This window comes from Bison bison, unplaced genomic scaffold, assembly GCF_000754665.1.
Source record: "Bison bison bison isolate TAMUID 2011002044 unplaced genomic scaffold, Bison_UMD1.0 scf7180017864531, whole genome shotgun sequence".
Classification (NCBI taxonomy): Eukaryota; Metazoa; Chordata; class Mammalia; order Artiodactyla; family Bovidae; genus Bison; species Bison bison.
The window spans coordinates 9,478,049-9,497,890 of NW_011495081.1; the positions used below are offsets into that span (position 1 = coordinate 9,478,049).

The 19,842-nt window shown below is 43.6% G+C and overlaps 1 protein-coding gene across 4 annotated transcripts in view; it reads right to left on the reverse strand.

The window, feature by feature from the left end:
• Positions 1-19,842, reverse strand: part of SLC1A2 (solute carrier family 1 (glial high affinity glutamate transporter), member 2) — a 139,041-nt gene that overhangs the window by 25,010 nt on the left and 94,189 nt on the right. For 3 of the 4 annotated variants that reach the window (XM_010831855.1, XM_010831856.1, XM_010831857.1), the window contains exons 7-9: positions 13,389-13,622; positions 7,055-7,249; positions 2,477-2,611 (exon numbers count right to left, since the gene is read on the reverse strand). In XM_010831855.1, coding sequence (XP_010830157.1) covers positions 2,477-2,611; positions 7,055-7,249; positions 13,389-13,622 — 564 coding nt within the window. The remainder of the gene's footprint in view (positions 1-2,476; positions 2,612-7,054; positions 7,250-13,388; positions 13,623-19,842) is intronic. The other variant, XM_010831858.1, reaches the window with a different exon arrangement.

A 19,842-nucleotide genomic window follows, 5' to 3' on the forward strand; every position in this document is an offset into this window, starting at 1 on the left:
CTCTCTGATTCTGGACCCCTTTGCGCCCGTGTGGGGTGGGGTGAAGGGCCCTGACCAGGCCGCACAAGCCACCCTGTGCCTTCGGACCTTTGGTCTCCTCATCTGTGAAACACACCACTGTGCTCTTTATGGATTAGCTGTAAACCAATGTAAAGAGCGTGGTGTAAAGACCAGCTCCTTTTCTTCATTCCTGATAAATCAAGCGCATTTTTCCACTTAAATGAATTTGCATTATAATGGGGGGCAGCTTCAGGCCTTGGCAACAAGTCCAAGAAGAGAGTAGGCAATGTGTCTGGAGCAGGCAACGGACCCTAACAACATAAGTTCAAAGGTCACAGAGGTAGAGGAGGCTAAAGTCACAAGGGAAGCAGCTGGGACTTCAATAGTTTCTTGTGTCATTCTTCATGTGTGGAAAGGCCCCTGGTTGTCACAAAGCAGCTCTGCGTGTCACTTTAGCGTGCAATTATTGAGCTCCTGCTCTGTGCTCTGTCCCCAACAGTTGCCACAACGTCTTTATTTCCTCTTTGTCCTCCTCCTAACCAAAACCAACCCCACCTTAGTCTCTCTTATCCTATTTTCTCCAAATCCTTCCACCAACCCCCACCAACCAATCTCAGCTGCCCCCATACCTGCCTTGTTTGGATGGACATCATGAGAAAGCCTGCCCCTTGGGGCCAGCACAGGGCACAGAGAACTACCCCCATTGAAAGAGACGGGCAGGGACAGATAAGATTCATCTCCTGAAAGGCATTTCCAGGGTATTTCTCTGGTGACAGAAGAACCAGTCAGGAAGATCTGTGCCCCTCCTGAGTTGAACAGATTCTGTCTACTTCTCATTTCTAACTAAACCTCAAGAACAGGCAAGTTTTCTGGAAAGACCAGGCTTCCTTCTAACCTTCCACGATGTCCTTCTTCCCTTCGGCCACTTGCATGTTTCTCTCTTCGGAAGGGTGCTTGTAGAGAAGTGGAACTTCTTTAGCATAGAGGAACTCAAGTCCATAAAATGTGGCTTCTGGCTCTTAAAATCTATGTCAATAAATGTCAGAAAAATCGCTACTGGCAGGTAGGGCAATTTTACAAAATTAAGTGTGAACACTTTGGATCTCTGCACTTGTCATTCCGAGGCTCTGACTCTGAAGCCAAGGGCTGGCCCTTGTCATGGAGTACCAGGACTGGACTGGAAGTGTCAGTGTACATCCCATACAACATCAGAGCCCCAGTAAGGCCTTGGCAAGAATATGCCAGCCTCCTGCTGGGGGCCATCTGGATAGACTGACCCACCTTTGGGAACAGATAGTGAGTCTCACACCAGGATAATGTCCTTCACTGGAAAGCAAGCTGGGCTCATGTACACTGTCAAGTTCAAGCATCTCTGCACGGGCTCAAGGCTGTCTACCTTACGTCACCTTTCACCACGCCCTACCTTACACTTCGTGCTCCAACAGTAGCGAACCACTCAGAGGCCTCCACTTTATCTGTCGCCTCTGTGCCTTTGTGCAGGCTTGCCTTGACCAGAATGTCCTACACCCCACCCCGTGCGTACCTGGGTGATGTCTACCTACCTGTTAGGGTCCAGCTTAGGTATCACCACCTTTAGAAACTTGAATGTGGCCATGATCATGAATGCGGTGGCCTCCAAACCCAAGCAGGCCGAGGGTCGAATCTCTATTCATTCTCCCTAAACCTCAGTTTTCTTATTTATAAAATAGAAGCGAAAACATCAACTCTTTAGCGTTGTTAAAGAAAGCTGTGAAGGACTCAGGGTAGCTGACCCATAGTATTCAGTATCCATTTCCCTTGTTTCCTCATTTCTCCACTCTGCCTTTCCATCCTAGTGTGGGCTGGGTGTCTATGCTCTACTATTCTATGTGTGTGCAATTTAGAAATACACATTATTGAAGTATAATTTACATACAATAGAATGTACCCATTTAAGTGTATGTTTTGACGAGTTTCCATTTATGTGAACACCTGTGCATACCTGTGTCTATGGAACATTTCTATCACTCCTAAAGCCTTCTTTGTGCCCTTACTGGTTAATCCTCATGCCTCGATTTCTGGGCCCAGGCAAGCATGATCTCTTTTTACTGCTAGAGATCATATTATCTTTTCCAGAGCATCACATAAACGGAATCATACAGTATATATTCTTTTGTGCTTTGTACACTCAGTATAATCAGTTCATTCAGTTTTGAGATCCCCAGCATGCTTCAACAGTAACTTGTCCCTTGTAGCTCTGCTTTTAACTTTGGCTTTTAATTAATTTGCTTCCTCCACTAGACTCTGAATCTCTCAAACATTCTTTTTCTTCTCTGGTTCCCAAAGAGGCACTCAGTAAATGTTAGGGGGAAGAAAGGGGAGAGGAAATGAGAGAGTTGTCATGGGGACTGGCGAAGATCTTGGCGCAACCTTGCATCTTGTCCACCCCTGGGCGGCAGTATTCACATTCCCAGCAGAACCACACACAGACACTTACAGCAGCCAGTCCACAGCCACCAGCAGGCTGATGTCCTCGGTCGGCAGGCCTACAGCCGTCAGAATAAGGAGCATGGTGACCAGCCCAGCACTGGGAATACTGGCTGCACCAACGCTGGCCAGTGTGGCCGTGAGGCTGTGAGAACAAAAAAGGTCAGGTCAAAGGAAGAGAAAGTAGCCTTGCCAAAACCATCACTGGCAGGCAATTTTAAGCTCTAATTTTCCCAGCAGTCATAAAATCCCTTTTTCTTCCCAAGGAATAGAGGAATCTGGAGTACCACGAGCCAGGAAATAGGGTCTATTTGAGTTTTGCTCATCTGATAGAAGCTTACAAATTCATGGATCAGAGTCTTGCCCCCATCATGACATGCAATTCACCAAATATATCACAGGGCTCAAATAAGGTAAGCATGGCTCTAAACGCAGGCAAGGAAATACTAAAGAAGAAAAACAAATCACCCTTAATCCTTCCACAGGAATACCACTGCATTCATTTCTGCTTACGTCTTTATGTCTCTGTGAGAAACAGAGACTTCTAGACTAAGTGGCAAGAGAGTCTGAGGAGGTCATTGCCAACATTAACATGAGAACTCAGAATAGCAAATATCCAGACTCAGTTGAGTGGACATCGGGGAAACAAACTGACAGAATTCCAAATGACATTAAGCTTTAGATGCCTGGACATTTCACCATGGGCTGGGAAGTACATTATTCAGAAAGAGGGTGCCAAGAAATGATAATAAAACAATGGGAGCCCTTCCTCCAGAAACATCTCATTCCTTGCTTTCCAAGGAATGCCAAGGGCATACCCAGTGCCATTTTGAAGTTGTCTCTGGAAACGAGTTTAATCTAGGGTTCAAGCACCCCACCTAGACACCAGAGGGCCTCTGTGGTCCAGCAAAGGACAGTGACTTTTTCTCCCTCTATTCCGGATGCTATTTATAAAAGCTGTCATTTATGAATGGACAGCTTATAAAAATATGGATTCCCAACTTGCTTTTCTGACTGCTGAAAAGAAAAAGGGGGCTGCTTTCTCTGTGGTTATATAAAGTTGTTGTTTTTTTTTTTTTTTTTACAGTTTTTATAGAGTTTTTAGAGTAGGTCTTCTGGCTTCAAACAAAGAATCAGACTCCCAAGCTGGGTTGCCAATTGGTGTGTCCATGTACAAAACCCTGGTATTACAGTAAAAAGGAACTTGAATTTACCTAATCTGACACATGAGGAAAGAAAGTTCCCAGGAGGTTTTGTGATTTGCACTGGTTTTTCCGTATTGCCATCCTTCCCCCACTTAGGCTTATCACAAAACAGATACTCCCCCTAGGTGGGATTAGAACCCATCTTTGCTTCTACCTTGCCCCAGCAATACAGAGCTGATGTAAGGGTTTAAAGAGCTCCTTTTTGGGGGGTGGGGGGCATCCACTTAGGTCATAGAAGATAGTAATTAGTAGTGGTTATCAGAGAAGGTTCTCAAGTTGAACGACCCAGCTTCAAATCCCAATTCTGCCACTTGTTAAGCACGTGACTTTGGGCAACTTACTTAACCTCTCTGTGCCTTGATTCCCTTATCTGTAAAACAAGAGATAACAATGGGGTCGCACTCATGGAGTATGCAGGAGCTCAGAAATTAAGCACTTAGAAGAGGCTGGCACACTGCAAATTCCCCTCCCCCTAATACATGTGAATTCTTATTCTTATTGGGAAATTCGGGCAGGATGAGGCCGCTTTGTGATGAAAACTTCCCTAAAGTCCCGAGAGCTGGCAGGTGGGAATTCTCAGCCATTTCCCCAAGATGGAGAGAACACACCAGGGAAGGGGAACTTTCCAAGTTCCAGCCGTCTCGGCTGAGGCTGTTTTTTTCGCAACCTCAATTGCTTCTGTTCTGTGAGTCACTCTTGCACATCCCTGGGTGCTGTGCCCACATTGTTACCCCTTGGTTGTGTGAGACAAACTTCTGTAAAGAAATCTTCCTGGAAGTTGGTTCTCTTTCTGTTCCTCCATCTCAGTCATTCCCTGACCCGAACATAGGCGGGGTGTCTATGGAATTCTAAGCCCTGCAATAGCCCCTAGGTGGAGATCTTCCCTCTCTTTATCCCTTCCAGATTTTCACATCATTCTGCTCCTCTGGCTCACTTCTCTGGCTGGTTTTTGGATGTTGTACAAGATACCACACACACATTAATTGCAGCAGAACCTCACAGTAACCCTGTAAGGTACATCTGGCTGTACCATCAATTGGACGGGTGGAGAAACTTAGGGTCACTCAGCTTGAACATGGTCTGCTGGGATTTGAGTACTTGTCTGCTCGATTCCAATGCCATGCTGCCTTTTTATGTCTCTTGATCCCTCCTCATATTGAACTCTGCTACTGCTACTGCTAAGTCACTTCAGTCGTGTCCGACTCTGTGCGACCCCATAGACGGCAGCCTACCAGGCTCCCCCACCCCTGGGATTCTCCAAGCAAGAACATTGGAGTGGGTTGCCATTTCCTTCTCCAATGCATGAAAGTGAAAAGTGAAAGTGAAGTCGCTCAGTCGTGTCCGACTCCTAGTGACCCCATGGACTGCAGCCTACCAGGCTCCTCCACCCATGGGATTTTCCAGGCAGGAGTACTGGAGTGGGGTGCCATTGCCTTCTCCGCACATTGAACTCTAAGACTTAACAAATTTGCTGAGAATTCCTGGCCACTGTTTTGCTACATGCAGGGAACTGAGAAGACGAGAAATGTACTTGGAAGCACAGCAATGAAGCTAGACTTGGCTATTTTCCTCTGACTAAATTGGAACTACATACACTACATATACTATGTAGTAGCCAGGAAACTATCTAACTACACATACTACATATACATATACTACATATGGAGTATATGAACTACATATACTCCTTGGGGGGGTGTCTCCCAGAGATAGCCCTTGTGATGTCTACAAACAGCAGAGTTGATTGAACTTGCCAGGGGCACCACTATTAAATATATTTGGCCAACTTTATCCTTTGTCCTGTGAAAATTCTCAGTACTATCATTATTAAAATAAAGGGTAGATTTAAATAATTCAAGCACTATCTCAGTCACCTGGTCCGATCTGCAAGTTCTCATCTAATGATGTGGGCTTGATGGGAAGCATGGTTGCTTCATCAATGGGAGACTTCAGAGACATTAAAAAGAGCCCCGTTTGTCTTTGAATTTTAAAGTAAGAGAGGTTGGTTTGTCTTTGAATTTAAAAGGAAGGGAGGTTGGCAGTCCTATACACAATCTGTTAGGACATGACTTAGAAGGCTTGATAATTTGACGTAAAGCATGTTTTCCACTGAGTAACATCACGTTACTCACTATATCACTGTCACATTTTTCTGTCATATGCTAGGAGTACTGTATTTGATTAATAAGCATCAATAATAGTAATAATACTAGTAGCTAAGATTTATTGACAGGTAACTACATATCAGGCATGGTGCTCTAAACCACCCTAGAATACGTGATTATTGTCCTATTGTTTGAAATTGAGGCTCCTTTAGAGTACTGCTATAGATTGAGGTGCATCCTCCCCAAATTCACTTGTTGAAGCCCTAATCTCCAATGTGATGGTACTTGGAGATGGAGCCTCGGTCATGAAGGTAGAGTTCTCATGGTGGGATTAGTGCCCTTGTAAGAGGAGACATAAGAGAACTTGCTGTTTCTCTCCAGGTACCAAGGTAAGGCCATGTGAGTGAACATCTAGAAGGCTGTTACTTGCAAATCTGGAAGAGGACATTCTTCAGGGGCTGAACCCACTGGCACCTTAATCTTGGACTTCCCATCCTCCAGAACTGTAAGAAATAAACACCTTCTGTTTGAGCCAAATAGTCTGTGGTATTTTGTTACACAGCCTGAGCTGACTGAAAAAGTACATACCTCCTAGGATGGTTGTTAGGATTAGATAAATTAATACATACAAGTAGGTGTGATCTTTAAGTCTGCAGAGAAGCGATATGTCTTTAATGACATATTGGAAAAGTATTCTTTCTGAATTTTTAAAAATGATAATTACATAGATAAAATGACTTTAGCAAAAACAAAAAAATTATTATTTATTTGTAATAAAATGTTATGTGCTACATTGAGGAATCTCTTCCTCCAAGTACTTTATCAGTTATGCTGTCATTCCCTGGAATGCTGAAGGGAGCATATTTTAAGAAAAACTGGATCCAGAGTCAGTTGATGCTGGTCCCAGTAACAGCCCTTCTGGCTCATTACTGACAGTATTACAGCTTTGGACTGAAGCCTGTGCTTCTTCATCTATTAAATAAACATAGAAGCAACTGCCATGGAACATCACGCGATGGTTAAAAATCAATTAATATCAAATTTCTGAAGCAATTTCACATAGGTAATACAAACAGAAGACATTAGTGTGAGCCTGCTTCATTCCTCTTCCAATCTTCCCTTTGAGCTTGCCAATAATTCCTCTTCTCGTTTATGTCTTTCACCATCCTTCTACCCGGATAACTGAAACTGAAGTGGCCTCTGTGAAACGGAATTAGTGTGGAAGGGACAAAAAGGTAAAGGGTTGTTTCAGTGCTTCACCCCACGCACTTCACTCACCTTACGGTCACAATCTGGCCTCCGTCTAGGACGACGCCATTCATCTGGGCTATAAAGATGGCGGCCACCGCTTCATAAAGGGCCGTACCATCCATGTTAATGGTTGCTCCGACTGGCAGGACAAATCTAGTCACACGCTTATCAATCCCCAGATTTTCTTCCAAGCAGCGGAAGGTGACGGGCAAAGTTCCAGCACTAAGGGATAACAAGAGAGACGAGAGTTATGTCCACTTTAGAGAAGCAGGACGAAGCCCGATCTGAAATGCCACCACAAAGCTTTTGTTCTTTGTTCCAATCAAACAATGTGACTTGAAAAAAGCAGCATCCAGAACTAAATTAAAACCCACCGATTTGCCATATAGGGTATTGAATAGAGTTCTGTACTCCAGTAAAAAATGTTTTAAATCCAAATAGATTTTAATTCTAGCAATAAAGCAAAACAAAAAACAAAACAGAAACAAACAAAAAAACCCTTGATTTGGAGGCTCAAATTCTATCTTATTAAGATGCTAATTAGGCAGCAAAATATTTTTGTTGGTTCTAGTTTTTGAAATCTACTCAGGGCTTCAGTTCTCCTTTCCCTTTGGTCCCTGTTTCCATCTTGGATTAAATATTCAAAACCTGTGTGATTGCCCACATTAATGGGGCTGCAAAATAAAGGTAAGGAAAAGGATCAGCTACTAATAGTAAGACAGAATGAGGAATTTTTGAATGACCCATAATTTTATGCTAGAAACACTGTTTCCGACAAGATTAACTACATGGGTTGTACCCAGCCCTTGGGAATTGCCCTGAGCTGGCTTGCTAATTTTGAGAAAGCTGGAGAAATATGGTAAGCACCATTCAGCAAGAATCCAAGTTTCTAGAAATTCCCTGGGGATCCTCACAGACATTCCAACTCCCTGATAAATGGTCATTGCCAACTCTAGAGTCTCTCCTATGACTTAGGGCAGAAAAGCTCTGTAGCTAATCAAAGACCCAATGTGGAGTGACTTCACTCCCACTCCTCCCAGGCGTGGGATGCAAATTCATGACCATAGGAATCAATCTCAAAGGCCAGAACTCCTGACATGTTCAGTGTCTTCTAAAAGAGGAGACCTACAAGAGTAAGAGTTGCTGAAAGCCAGACTATTTATTTCCATGTGGATAGAGGTGATGGGAGGGCAAGTGGATTTGCTTCAAAGTTTAATGAATATGGAAAGCAACGCAGAACATTCCAACTGCCATGGGAATACCTTGTGAGCCATTCTCTTTTTTCTTATTCAAACTTGAGCAACTGACTTGACAGAAAGCCCTAGTGTGGACGGCACATTTGTCTCTCTTGTCTTTATAGCCTTAGTCATAGTTCCCTTCTACTTGTCAGAATTAGGGCTAGACAAAAACCTTTGCAAAGGTCTTGGTTTCTCAGAGCGGAAGAGGACCATCAGCTTCAGGCATGATAAATAAAACGCAGATTTCAGGACCAACTCAGAACCAAGGACCCTGAAGCTCCAAACTTAGGGTCTCCTAAATCTGCACCTTAACATCCCACAGACCCACAAGCCCTATTAACAACCTTAGAGAAGGCAGAGTCATCTTACTGAACCATTCTTTGTGATTTCAGGTCAGGGGTCTGTCTCATGCCTCCTCTTTGGCTTTAGGTAGGGAAAAGTTATGGATGTTTGGAGACCTCTCATTAAAAAAACCCTAGGAACCCCAGGGAAAAGGTTGGGGTCTGGCCTCATTTACATGCGGGGGTGTCATTGTACCTGGCTTGCTGCCCCAGCTATTTCAAGAGAAGTTAGTGTCCTTTGGCTTCCCTGGTGGCTCAGATGGCAAAGAATCTGCCTGCAATGCAGGAGACCCAGGTTGGCTCCCTAGGTGGGGAAGATCCCCTGGAAAGGGAATGGCAACCCACTCCAGTATTCTTGCCTAGAGAATTTCATGGACAGAGAAGTCTGGTGGGTACAGTCCATGGGGTCACAAAGAGTCGAATACAAGGGAGCAACTAATATTTTCACTTTCACTTCAGTTCAGTCGCTCACTCGTGTCTGACTCTATGTGACCCCATGAATCGCAGCACGCCAGGCCTCCCTGTCCATCAGCAACTCCCGGGGTTCACTCAGACTCACGTCCATCAAGTCCGTGATGCCATCCAGCCAAATCATCCTCTGTCGTTCCCTTCTCCTCCTGCGCCCAATCCCTCCCAGCATCAGAGTCTTTTCCAACTTTCACTTAATGTCCTTTATTCCTCTCCCACACCCCCAGCCCTTTTCTAAGACCCTTTGACGTCACCAGGACACCACGATTGGTCTGAAATGGCAGCACAACTGTGGTCTGAAATGGGCAGCTAGATTCTCACTGGTATGAATCTAAGGACACTGCTGGGACGACTGGAATATATCCACTATTATTGCTGCATTCATTTCCCCACACTGTCATCAAAGGGTCTTTAGACAATTCAACAGACTGAGGAACACAATTGGTGAGGCATGAAAATATTCTTAGTGCCACTAGGGAATATGCTTTGTGTCTTAAAAATCCATATGTACCCCATCAGTCCAAATTAGGATTTGAGAATTTTAAGTCTTTCTTGTATTGACAGGCTGACATTCTGACATTGTTTTTTTTTTTTTTTTGGCTCCTGCCTCCATGGTCATATGACATTCTTCAAATGTTGCTGATTATAACTGTCTGGTACTCCAGATTTTTCTTTTTTTTATCCAGATTAGTTTTAACAGCAGGAACTGAAGTTAGAGGGATGCAGCGAGATGTGTCCCAGGCCACTCCCACCCCAATCTGGCTGCCCTGACACCAGCCCCTGTGCCTATTGAGAAAATGGGGCTAACCCTCCCCTCTATGTCCCATTCAGGCCAAGGTCCGAGGAGGTAGAAAGTGTATTTAACTGGCTGTCCCTGGGGCTTTTCCCTTGTGGTCATAATGGGAAAGAAACCTTGAGTTCATTCTCAGTACATGACTCCTGCCACAGTGACTTTAAAAAGAAAATAAAAGAAATTCTGCTGCTGCTGCTAAGTTGCTTCAGTTGTGTCCAACTCTGTGCGACCCCGTAGACGGCAGCCCACCAGGCTCCTCCATCCCTGAGATTCTCCAGGCAAGAACACTGGAGTGGGTTGCCATTTCCTTCTCCAATGCATGAAAGTGAAAAGTGAAAGTGAAGTCGATCAGTCGTGTCTGACTCTTAGCGACCCCATGGACTGCAGCCTACCAGGCTCCTCTGTCCATGGGATTTTCTACATCCAGGCAAAAGCCACATTTTAACCAAAGATTAAAACCATATTCTTTTTTCAAACAAAATACAAGGTAAAAGGGGAGAAATGAGTCTAATATTTGTGGTCTTGGTCAGATAACCCAAGAATTTGTCTTTGATTTAGATATAATTTTGGGTTTTCCCTATGATTTTAAGATTTACCTTTGTTGTATAAAGAGACTAGGATAATTGTCTAGTCATTCAAAAGAAAAGATAATATTTTGAGATAGTATAGATATCAAAACCACAATGGCACTGGAAGAAAATATAAAGTAATATTTTACAATCTTTAGTGGAAAAGATATTCCTAAGCAAAGTCAGAATTTTAAATACTAAAGGAAAATATTGATGACTTTGTGCTCAGTCGCTTCAGTCATGTCCAACTCTTTGCAACACTATGGACTGTAGCCCGCCAGGCTTCTCTGTCAGTGGAATTTTCCAGGCAAGAATACTGGAGTGGGTTGCCATGCCCTTCTCCAGGGGATCTTCCTGAGCCAGGGATCAAGCCTGTGTTTCCTGTACTGCAGGGAGAATCTTTTTATCACTGAGCCACCGGGGAAGCTCCACAAATTAAAATCTGCTAGTGATACAAAGCACAGTAAAATTTTAAGACAAATATCAAGTGAAGAGGGGCATTATTTGCAACATATGATACATAAGTTGATATTTTTATACATGAAGAGAGCCGAAAATCAATCAGCAAAGAATACCCCAACAAGAAATTGAGCTCACAAACAATTCACAGGGCAGGGGAGGGGAGGGAAGGATGGTCAAAAAGAACACAAAAAGATGTTTTCCCTTCCCAGTAATCAGAGTAACACAAACTCAGTGAGATCACTTTTCACCAATAGGTTTGGAAAGTGTTAAAATGACTGCTTTTATGTCCCCAGTTAGTAGGGACATAAACTAATGTACTTTTCCAAATAGTAATCTGGTGATATGCTTCAAAACCATCAAGGTGCTTACCACCAGATTCAGAAACTCGAAATTTATCCTGAGATCATCAGACATCCTTGCAGAGATGTATTTACAAGGATGCGTGTCACAGCCCTATTCAATATACAAGGCTTAAATATACATTTGGGATGTGGTTGTAATATAGTACATACAGTGTATTATTATGAAGTTGAAAAATAGTAGTAATATAAATATAGTTATAGTAAGAGCTATATCATAACTCTTATGTTGACCAGTGAAAATTTTGTTGTTTTTGGTTTAGTCACTAAGTTGTGGTCCTACTCTTTTGCAATCCCATAAACTGTAGCCCGCTGGGCTTCCGTCCATGGGATTTCCCGGGCAAGAATACTGGAGTGGGTTGCTATTTCCTTCCGCAAGGGATCTTCTCGACCTGCTTTAGCAATGTACAATATCTGCACATAATAAGAAATGGAAATGTGCATAACTGTAAAGATTAACTAAAATGTTACTACTTAGGTATCAGTGGTGATGCCTGTTTTTTCTCCAAACTTTTATTCACTGTCTGAACTTGTCATAATGAGAAAACATCATGCTCGTAACCAGAAAACAAAAATAAAACTAAACCTGATTGTTTTTATTTTTGAAAAAAGTTAACTTTTTCACTAAAAAGACAGGATGTTTATGGATAGAACTCTTTAGCCATAAGAAATTTATAGGACCAAGAAGGAAAAAGGAAATTTTGGAGTGCTTACCTTCATCTTGGGAAACCAAATGCAGAATCTAGATCTCCCAGATTGTATATATTTTCACTTTTTCTGAAACCTTACATTCTACTAGTCCAAACTTCTCATTGATTTGCACGATGGAAATATAATTTGGCTTCCTAGGTATCAGCACTAGGGGCCTATTATGTAACTTAAGAAAAACCTGATGGCCTGCTCAGTAGTTCAGAAGCAGCAGTTTCTCTGTGTCACAGAGTAGCTGCCTTCCTGGCAGAGCATGGTCATGGGCTCTGTAACAAGGACCTGCCAACCTGTGACTCCAGAGATAACACTGAGCTGTGGGTTGCGGAGTTTGTTTGTCTCCCTGCCACCTACTTTATGGCCTCAATCTTTGTTTCTCGAACCAAGGATACATGTGCAGAAATAAAAGCAAATATTGCAGGCTGAGAAAATAAAACTCTCTTAGTCTTGGAAATTCTACATTGTTTGGTGTTTCTTATGTACTTGTTTTTGTTATTTGTTGGTTTGTTTTTGCTAAATTCAGTCCAAAGTGGTATCCAAGAAAGAAGAGTTTTTGCTTTTTTTGTCTGCATTTCTCTGGAGCCCTCGCTGCTTTCTGAGGCACTGGAACTAGGTAACGAAGAAGGAACCAACTCTTAGCCAATATCAAGTCAAATCAATACCAACTGGACTTTCCTCAAAATCAATGGGACTGAATAGTCCATTACAGGTTCAAAGACTTGTTTGATTTCCGGTTTGTTTGAAAAATCTCACCTAATCTACCATTCACCCTGCAAAACCTTTTTCTCTTATTCTTGAAAAATTACTCAATAGAGTGATATGCTGTAATAGCATTTTTCAAATCACAGGTGAGAGAATTTCTTAAATAAAATAGCATCCTGTTACACCCTTTTGGAAAATATTTAAAGCTGAACTAATGCTATATGTGCTTCCCTGGTGGCTCAGATCATAAAGAATCTGCATGCAATGTGGGAGACCCTGGTTCAATCCCTCTGTTGGGAAGATCTCTTAAAGAAGGGAATGGCTACCCACTCCAATATTCTTGCCTGGAGAATACCAAGGACAGAGGAGACTGGCAGGCTACAGTCCATGAAGTCACAAAGAATCGGACATGACTGAGCTACTAACACTTTTCCTTAATGCTATATGTGGCAAATTATGCCTAAAGATGAACAGTATGCATTCACCTGGGAAATGTTATATGAGATCATAGTTCCAGGACAGCAGCATACCAGCAAAAAGTTCAGCAGAAAAATCAAAAGTTCCTAAAAGGATCCAAGAATCTACAGTGTTCTACTTTTTCAAAAATATTTTAATAATATGTGAAAAGTGTTCTCATTGAATATTGTGATGGGAAGATTTTGAAAAAGGAGTGGCAAGTTAAAGGAGCGAGCAGAGAGAAATGGTGATTTCTTGTGTTCTCTACCTGGAAGCGGTACCCAGGGCAGTGATCCAAGCTTGGAAAATGCCAGCAAAAAAGGAGAAAGGGTTTTTCCTGGTCACTAGAAAGTAAATCAAGGGGAGAAAGATCCCCCCATGGATGATGAGGCCGACAATCACCGTGATCATGTACATCCCCAGTTGCCTAGCAACCACTTCTAAGTCCTTGATTGCAATGATCTTCCCACAGATTAGGCAGGCAATACCCAGGGGAGAGTACCTGAAAAATAGAAAAGAAAAAGCATGAAAGAGCTGGTGATGGGATTTAGAATTTAAAATCTGGGCCCTCCTAGGTACCATACCCTGAGGAAAACCCTCCACATTTCTGTACAAAGAGTGTTTACAAAAGAGGACCAGGAGATTCAATACATACTATATTTTGCTTCTGACTAGCCACATCATCTGAAATCTTTCCTATGGACCCAGTGGCTCCTGCTCTGATGAAAAATCCCAAGATAAACTTTGTTGCTCAGGTAATTTTTTAGGGCTAGAGGAGACAAGTTTTACCACCTCTTAAGTAAGCACCACGCTTAAAGTTAAGAGACACCCAGGTTACATCTTTAGTAATCTTGTTTGACTTCTCTATTCCATATCTCCTTTCTTGAAAACTGAGAATAAATCTAGAGCTTCCAAGAAAAATTATCTGAGTTTCATCAATTTATGAACACTGGTGTTTGTAAATTGTGCTTTGTTTTTGGCTTGGAAGGAATCTAGAGAGAGAGAGAGAGAGCTGCCCAAACAAGAAAATCATATGAGCCAACAAACATGTTTAGAGAAATGTGATTTTATCACTTCCAAGTTTGAAAGTATTTCTTTCCATACTTACTCCAACAAGAATGCTGGCTGCCACTCATCATATTTCAAGCATTATGGGGAGAAATCCACACATTTAATTCTTACCACAACCCTAAAACCAAGATCTCATTATGGCTGTTTGGCAAATGAGGAAATTGAGGTTTGGAAAACTTACATGACTGGCCCAAGATCATGAAACCAGGAAAGAGGAGGAGGAGAATAATCTCAGATCTGTGAAACTCTACCACTGGGGGTTTTCACCTCTACCCACCAAACCACTTCCTTGAAGGAGCAGTTGTAGCTTTTTGTACAGAAGCAAACAATTTGTCACCTATCAATCTATCCTAAGATAAACTTATTTTATATGTCTATATTATTATTATTTTATAGTATGCTTGGAAACAATCTACTATCGTCCTCATTCTTCATTCAGCCAACCATGCTTTTTCTCTCACCTTGGGTATACTTTTCACATTGCTGCTGCTGCTGCTAAGTCGCTTCAGTCATGTCCAACTCTGTGCGACCCCATAGACGGCAGCACAGCAGGCTCCCCTGTCCTTGGGATTCTCCAGGCAAGAACACTGGAGTGGGTTGCCATTTCCTTCTCCAATGCATGAAAGTGAAAAGTAAAAGTGAAGTCGCTCAGTCATGTCCGACTCTTAGCGACCCCATGGACTGCAGCCCACCAGGCTCCTCCATCCATGGGATTTTCCAGGCAAGAGTACTGGAGTGGGGTGCCATCGCCTTCTCCATCATATGTTTGGCAACACCCCTTTTTCACTACTTAACCTGCTGGTGTTGGAGCATGAAATTGTTCAGCCTGTGACACTTCTGACTGAAATGAATATGTCTGTGGGAACACTGCTACCTTATTAAGAATTATGAATATATTTGAAAGAAAGACTGTGGGGCAAATGAAGTCAGGCTCCCAGCTGGGGGAGGGGAGTCAGAAAAAAGAGAAGGACAGCGAGCAGATTTGGTGGGTTTTTTTCTATCAGTTGTGTTTGGAGCAAGCAAGCACTTCCTGGATTAAAGCCAAGACATGAGGAGTGGATGAGAGTCATATGCACAATTACACGAGGTGTGGAGCTTGTCCAGCCATTTACCAGCTCTATGACCTTCGTTGATGACTTATTTCCATTTTACAGATGTGCAAGTCAAGGCTTAGAGAGGCTAACTACAACCTCATGGGATTGTTGTGAGAATTAGGTTTGTTTGTTTTTTTTTAATGTGGATTTTTTAAGTCTTTACTGAATGTGTCACAATACTGCTTCTGTTTTATGCCTTGGCTTTTTGGCCACAAGGCATGTGGGATCTCAGCTCCCCAAGGAAGGAAGGAAGGTGAAGTGGCTCAGTTGTGTCTGACTCTTTGTGACCCCATGGACTGTAGTCTACCAGGCTCCTCCGTCCATGGGATTTTCCAGGCAAGAATACTGGAATGGGTAGCCTTTCCCTTTTCCAGGAGATCTTCCCGACCCAGGGATTGAACCCAGGTCTCCCACGTTGTAGGCAGACGTTTTACCATCTGAGCCACCAGGGAAGGGAATCAAACCTGCACCTCTGGCATTGGAAGACAAAATCCTAATTACTGGTCCACCAGGGAAGTCCGTGATCACATTTTTGAACTTTCATATATGGACACACTATCAGAAGTCCTGCCCCCACCAATCCTTGTCAGCACCATTAGCTCTCCGATTGCTGACACAGGTGTGCATGCTTAGCCGCTCAGTCACGTCCAATTCTTTTTGACCCTGTGAAGTGTAGCCTGCCAGGCTTCTCTGTCCATGGGATTTTTCAGGTGAGAATACTAGAGTGGGTTCCTATTTCCTCCTTCAGGGGATCTTCCCAGCCCAGGGACTGAACCCACAGCTCCTGTGTCTCCTGCATTGCAAGCAGATTCTTTACTCACTGAGCCATGGGGAACCCCCCTGACACAGGGGTCCCTTGCATGTTCTGTTTCCACACATCTGCTCCATGTCCCCTAGTAACCATGCTGAATGAGTCAAGTCCGAGTTAAAAGAGACTTCCTAAGGCTTCCTTGGTGGCTCAGCTGGTAAAGAATCAGCCTGCAAAGTGGAAGAACTGGGTTCGATCCCTGGGTTGGGAAGATCCCCTGGAGAAGGAGTCGGCCACCCACTCCAGTATTCTGGCCTGGAGAATTCCAAGGACAGAGGAGCTTGGCAGGCTACAGTCCCTGGGGTCACAAAGAGTCAGACATGACTGAGTGACTTTCACTTTCACTTTCAAGGTATCTCACAGGCTACTGCCACCCAACTACAGGTGATTTTATAGGCAAGCGCTCAAGATCACCACTTAAAGTGATGAAGCAAACAACCAAAGCCGTAAACCAAAGTGCATGAAGAGGCTGAGAACTCTCGTGAGGTTTCTAAAGTCAAGTGATGCCCAGCAGTTTCTAAATCAGAAGGATATGACTACAGAGTTGGGAGAGGGAATGGCTCCCATGCTGCCCTGAAACTGGCTGTATCCTCAGCTCTCGGCAGCATTTTCAAAGCCATTGATTCATCCAGGACTGGCCCGTGGCATCTTTTTCTTACTGTTGCATCACTCTTTCCTTCCTCCGCCCACTTCGCACCTCAGTTCTTGTTATCTTAAGGTTCTCACCAAGGTCTGCTCTCTACTCCACAAACAGGCTCATCCACAGCACTAATGTACCCCGATCTCAGTCTGTGTAACCGCAGACTCCTGCCTCCAAATCACCTGGCCTGCCTGAAACAACATGGATTCCCTGGACCCACCACATAGCGACTGAGTTAGAATTTCCCAGAGCTAGCCACTTTCACTTTTCACTTTCATGCATTGGAGAAGGAAACGGCAACCCACTCCAGTGGTCTTGCCTGGAGAATCCCAGGGACGGGGGAGCCTGGTGGGCTGCCATCTATGGGGTCGCACAGAGTCGGACACGACTGAAGTGACTTAGCAGCAGCAGCAGCAGCAGCAGCAGCCTTGGGGCATTTATACCTCAAACAAGTTCCCCAGGTCATTCTGATGTATCTAGAAATCACTGTTTTCAGCAATAAAACCTGATATGCAATGGCTGAAATACAGATATTCCTTGGTTAGTCTTTGGAAACCATTTCCTTTATTTAGCTGCAACTTATTCTAGGCTTCCAGTTTTAACCCACTAAAATGATTAACTGGGGACTTTCAAAGACAGGACAGATGGTGGGCCAGATGCTTGGAGTGGATAGAGGTAAGTGGAGGGACTTTCTCAGTCCTGCCCTGAAGTCACTGTGGTTCTGTCCCACATGTTGCCAATAACAACACTGGTCTACCAGTTTGGGGCAGATTTCAAGAGAACTCAAGAGGTGGAAGAGCTTGTCAATAAAGATAAACATTCCAAAAATTACCCAAGGTGCTGTCTGAATTCAGGGTAAGGAAGAAACACAAATCTCCATTTTCCCAGTTTACTTTGGGAGAGGTTCTGGCTATCCAAAAAGTCACTTTTGCTGAGAGTTACCATATGGGGGTTAGAACTTTTTATCAATACAGAGTGAAAGTCAGTTCATGGAGCCTCCAGGCTCCATTATATCACATTGTTGTTGGCAGAGAAGACATGCTCAAAAGTATTTTGGAAGTGAAAGAATAAATGGATGGATGAGTGGGTGGGTGGATAGGGGGTGGATGGATGGTGGTGGTAGTAGGTTAACTGAGAAGGAGAGTTGAAACAGTGAGGAGAGATTTCACTTCTTACTGTATGTTTCTATGGTGGTGAGATTATGAAAAGTTTTACTTTCTATATGTTTTGCAGATTTTGAAAAAAAGTGTTTTAAAGCATTCTGCAAAAAATGAGGATATGAAAATCACACCGAAATTAAGAGTTTTTCTTTCTTTCTTTTAGGTGATTCAGAGGGCTTTGCAGGCTTTTTAAGGAATTCATGAGCACAGAGAAACAAATGTTATGGATTGAATTGATAATAATGGTAATAACAATATTGTGCCTGCAAGCGTGCTAAGTCACTTTAGTCATGTCTGACTCTTTGTGACCCCATGGACCGTAGCCCACCAGGCTCCTCTGTCCCTGGGATTCTCCAGGCAAGATTACTGGAGTGGGTTGCCATGCCCTCCTCCAGAGGGTCTTTCTGATCCAGGGATTGGACTCACATCTCCTGTGCCTCGTGCAGATAGATTCTTACTGCTGGGCCACCAGTTAAGAGAAAGTCGCTCAGTCATGCCCAGCTCTTTGTGACCCTATAAGGCAATGGCACCCCACTCCAGTACTCTTGCCTGGAAAATCCCATGGATGGAGGAGCCTGGAAGGCTGCAGTATGTGGGGTCGCTGAGGGTTGGACACGACTGAGCGACTTCACTTTCACTTTTCACTTTCATGCATTGGAGAAGGAAATGGCAACCCACTCCAGTGTTCTTGCCTGGAGAATCCCAGGGATGGAGGAGCCTGGTGGGCTGCCATCTATGGGGTCCCACAGAGTCAGACACGACTGAAGCAAATTAGCAGCAGCAGCAGCAGACTATACAGTGAACTATACAGTGAATTGAACTGAAAACTATGCAGTCCATGGAATTCTCCAGGCCAGAACACTAGAGTGGGTAGCCTTTCCCTTCTCCAGGGGATCTTCCCAACTCAGGGATCAAACCCAGGTCTCCCGCCTTACAGGCAGATTCTGTACCAGCTGAGCCACAAGAGAAGCCCCCTGAGCCACCAGGGAAGCCCTAATGACAATACTAGTTCATATAAAATGCTTAGATGGGTCCCAGCACACAGGAACTGCTCCACAACTATTTGTCACAATTTCACTCAATTCTCACAGCAACCCTATGATGTGGATTCTATGATCAATCTATCTCACAGGTCAAGATGAGGAGTGTAGAGTGTATCTGACTTACCTAACGTCACTCAGCTCATAAGAGGAGGATCCCAGGTTCAGATAGAAGTTGAGTTTAATAACACTTTTCTATAATTCCCATTACTAAGGCTGTGCAACACTGGGCAAGCTAACCAATGTGCATGGTTTTCTCACCGGGAAAATGAGGTTCACCAAAGTACCTATTTTTGGTAGGTCTTCAGTTCAGTTCAGTCCCTCAGTCATGTCCGACTCTTTGTGACCCCATGAATTGCAGCATGCCAGGCCTCCCTGTCCATCACCAACTTCGAGAGCCTACTCAAACTCATGTTCATCATGTCCGTGATGCCATCCAATCATCTCATCCTCTGTTGTCCCCTTCTCCTCCTGCCTTCAATCTTTCCCAGCATCAGGGTCTTTTCCAGTGGGTCAGTTCTTCGCATCAGGTGGCCAAAGTATTGGAGTTTCAGCTTCAGCATCAGTCCTTCCAATGAATATTCAGGTTGGATCTCTTTGCAGTCCAAGGGAGTCTCAAGAGTCTTCTCCAACACCACAATTCAAAAGCATTAATTCTTTGGTGCTCAGCTTTCTTTATAGTCCAACTGTCACATCCATACATGACCACTGGAAAAACCATAGCTTTGACTAGACAGACCTTTGTTGGTAAAGTAACGTCTCTGCTTTTTAATATGCTGTCTAGGATGGTCATAACTTTTCTTCAAAGGAGCAAGCATCTTTTAATTTCATGGCTGCATTCACCATCTACAGTGATTTTGGAGCCCCCCAAAATAAAGTCTCTCACTGTTTCCATTGTTTCCCCATCTA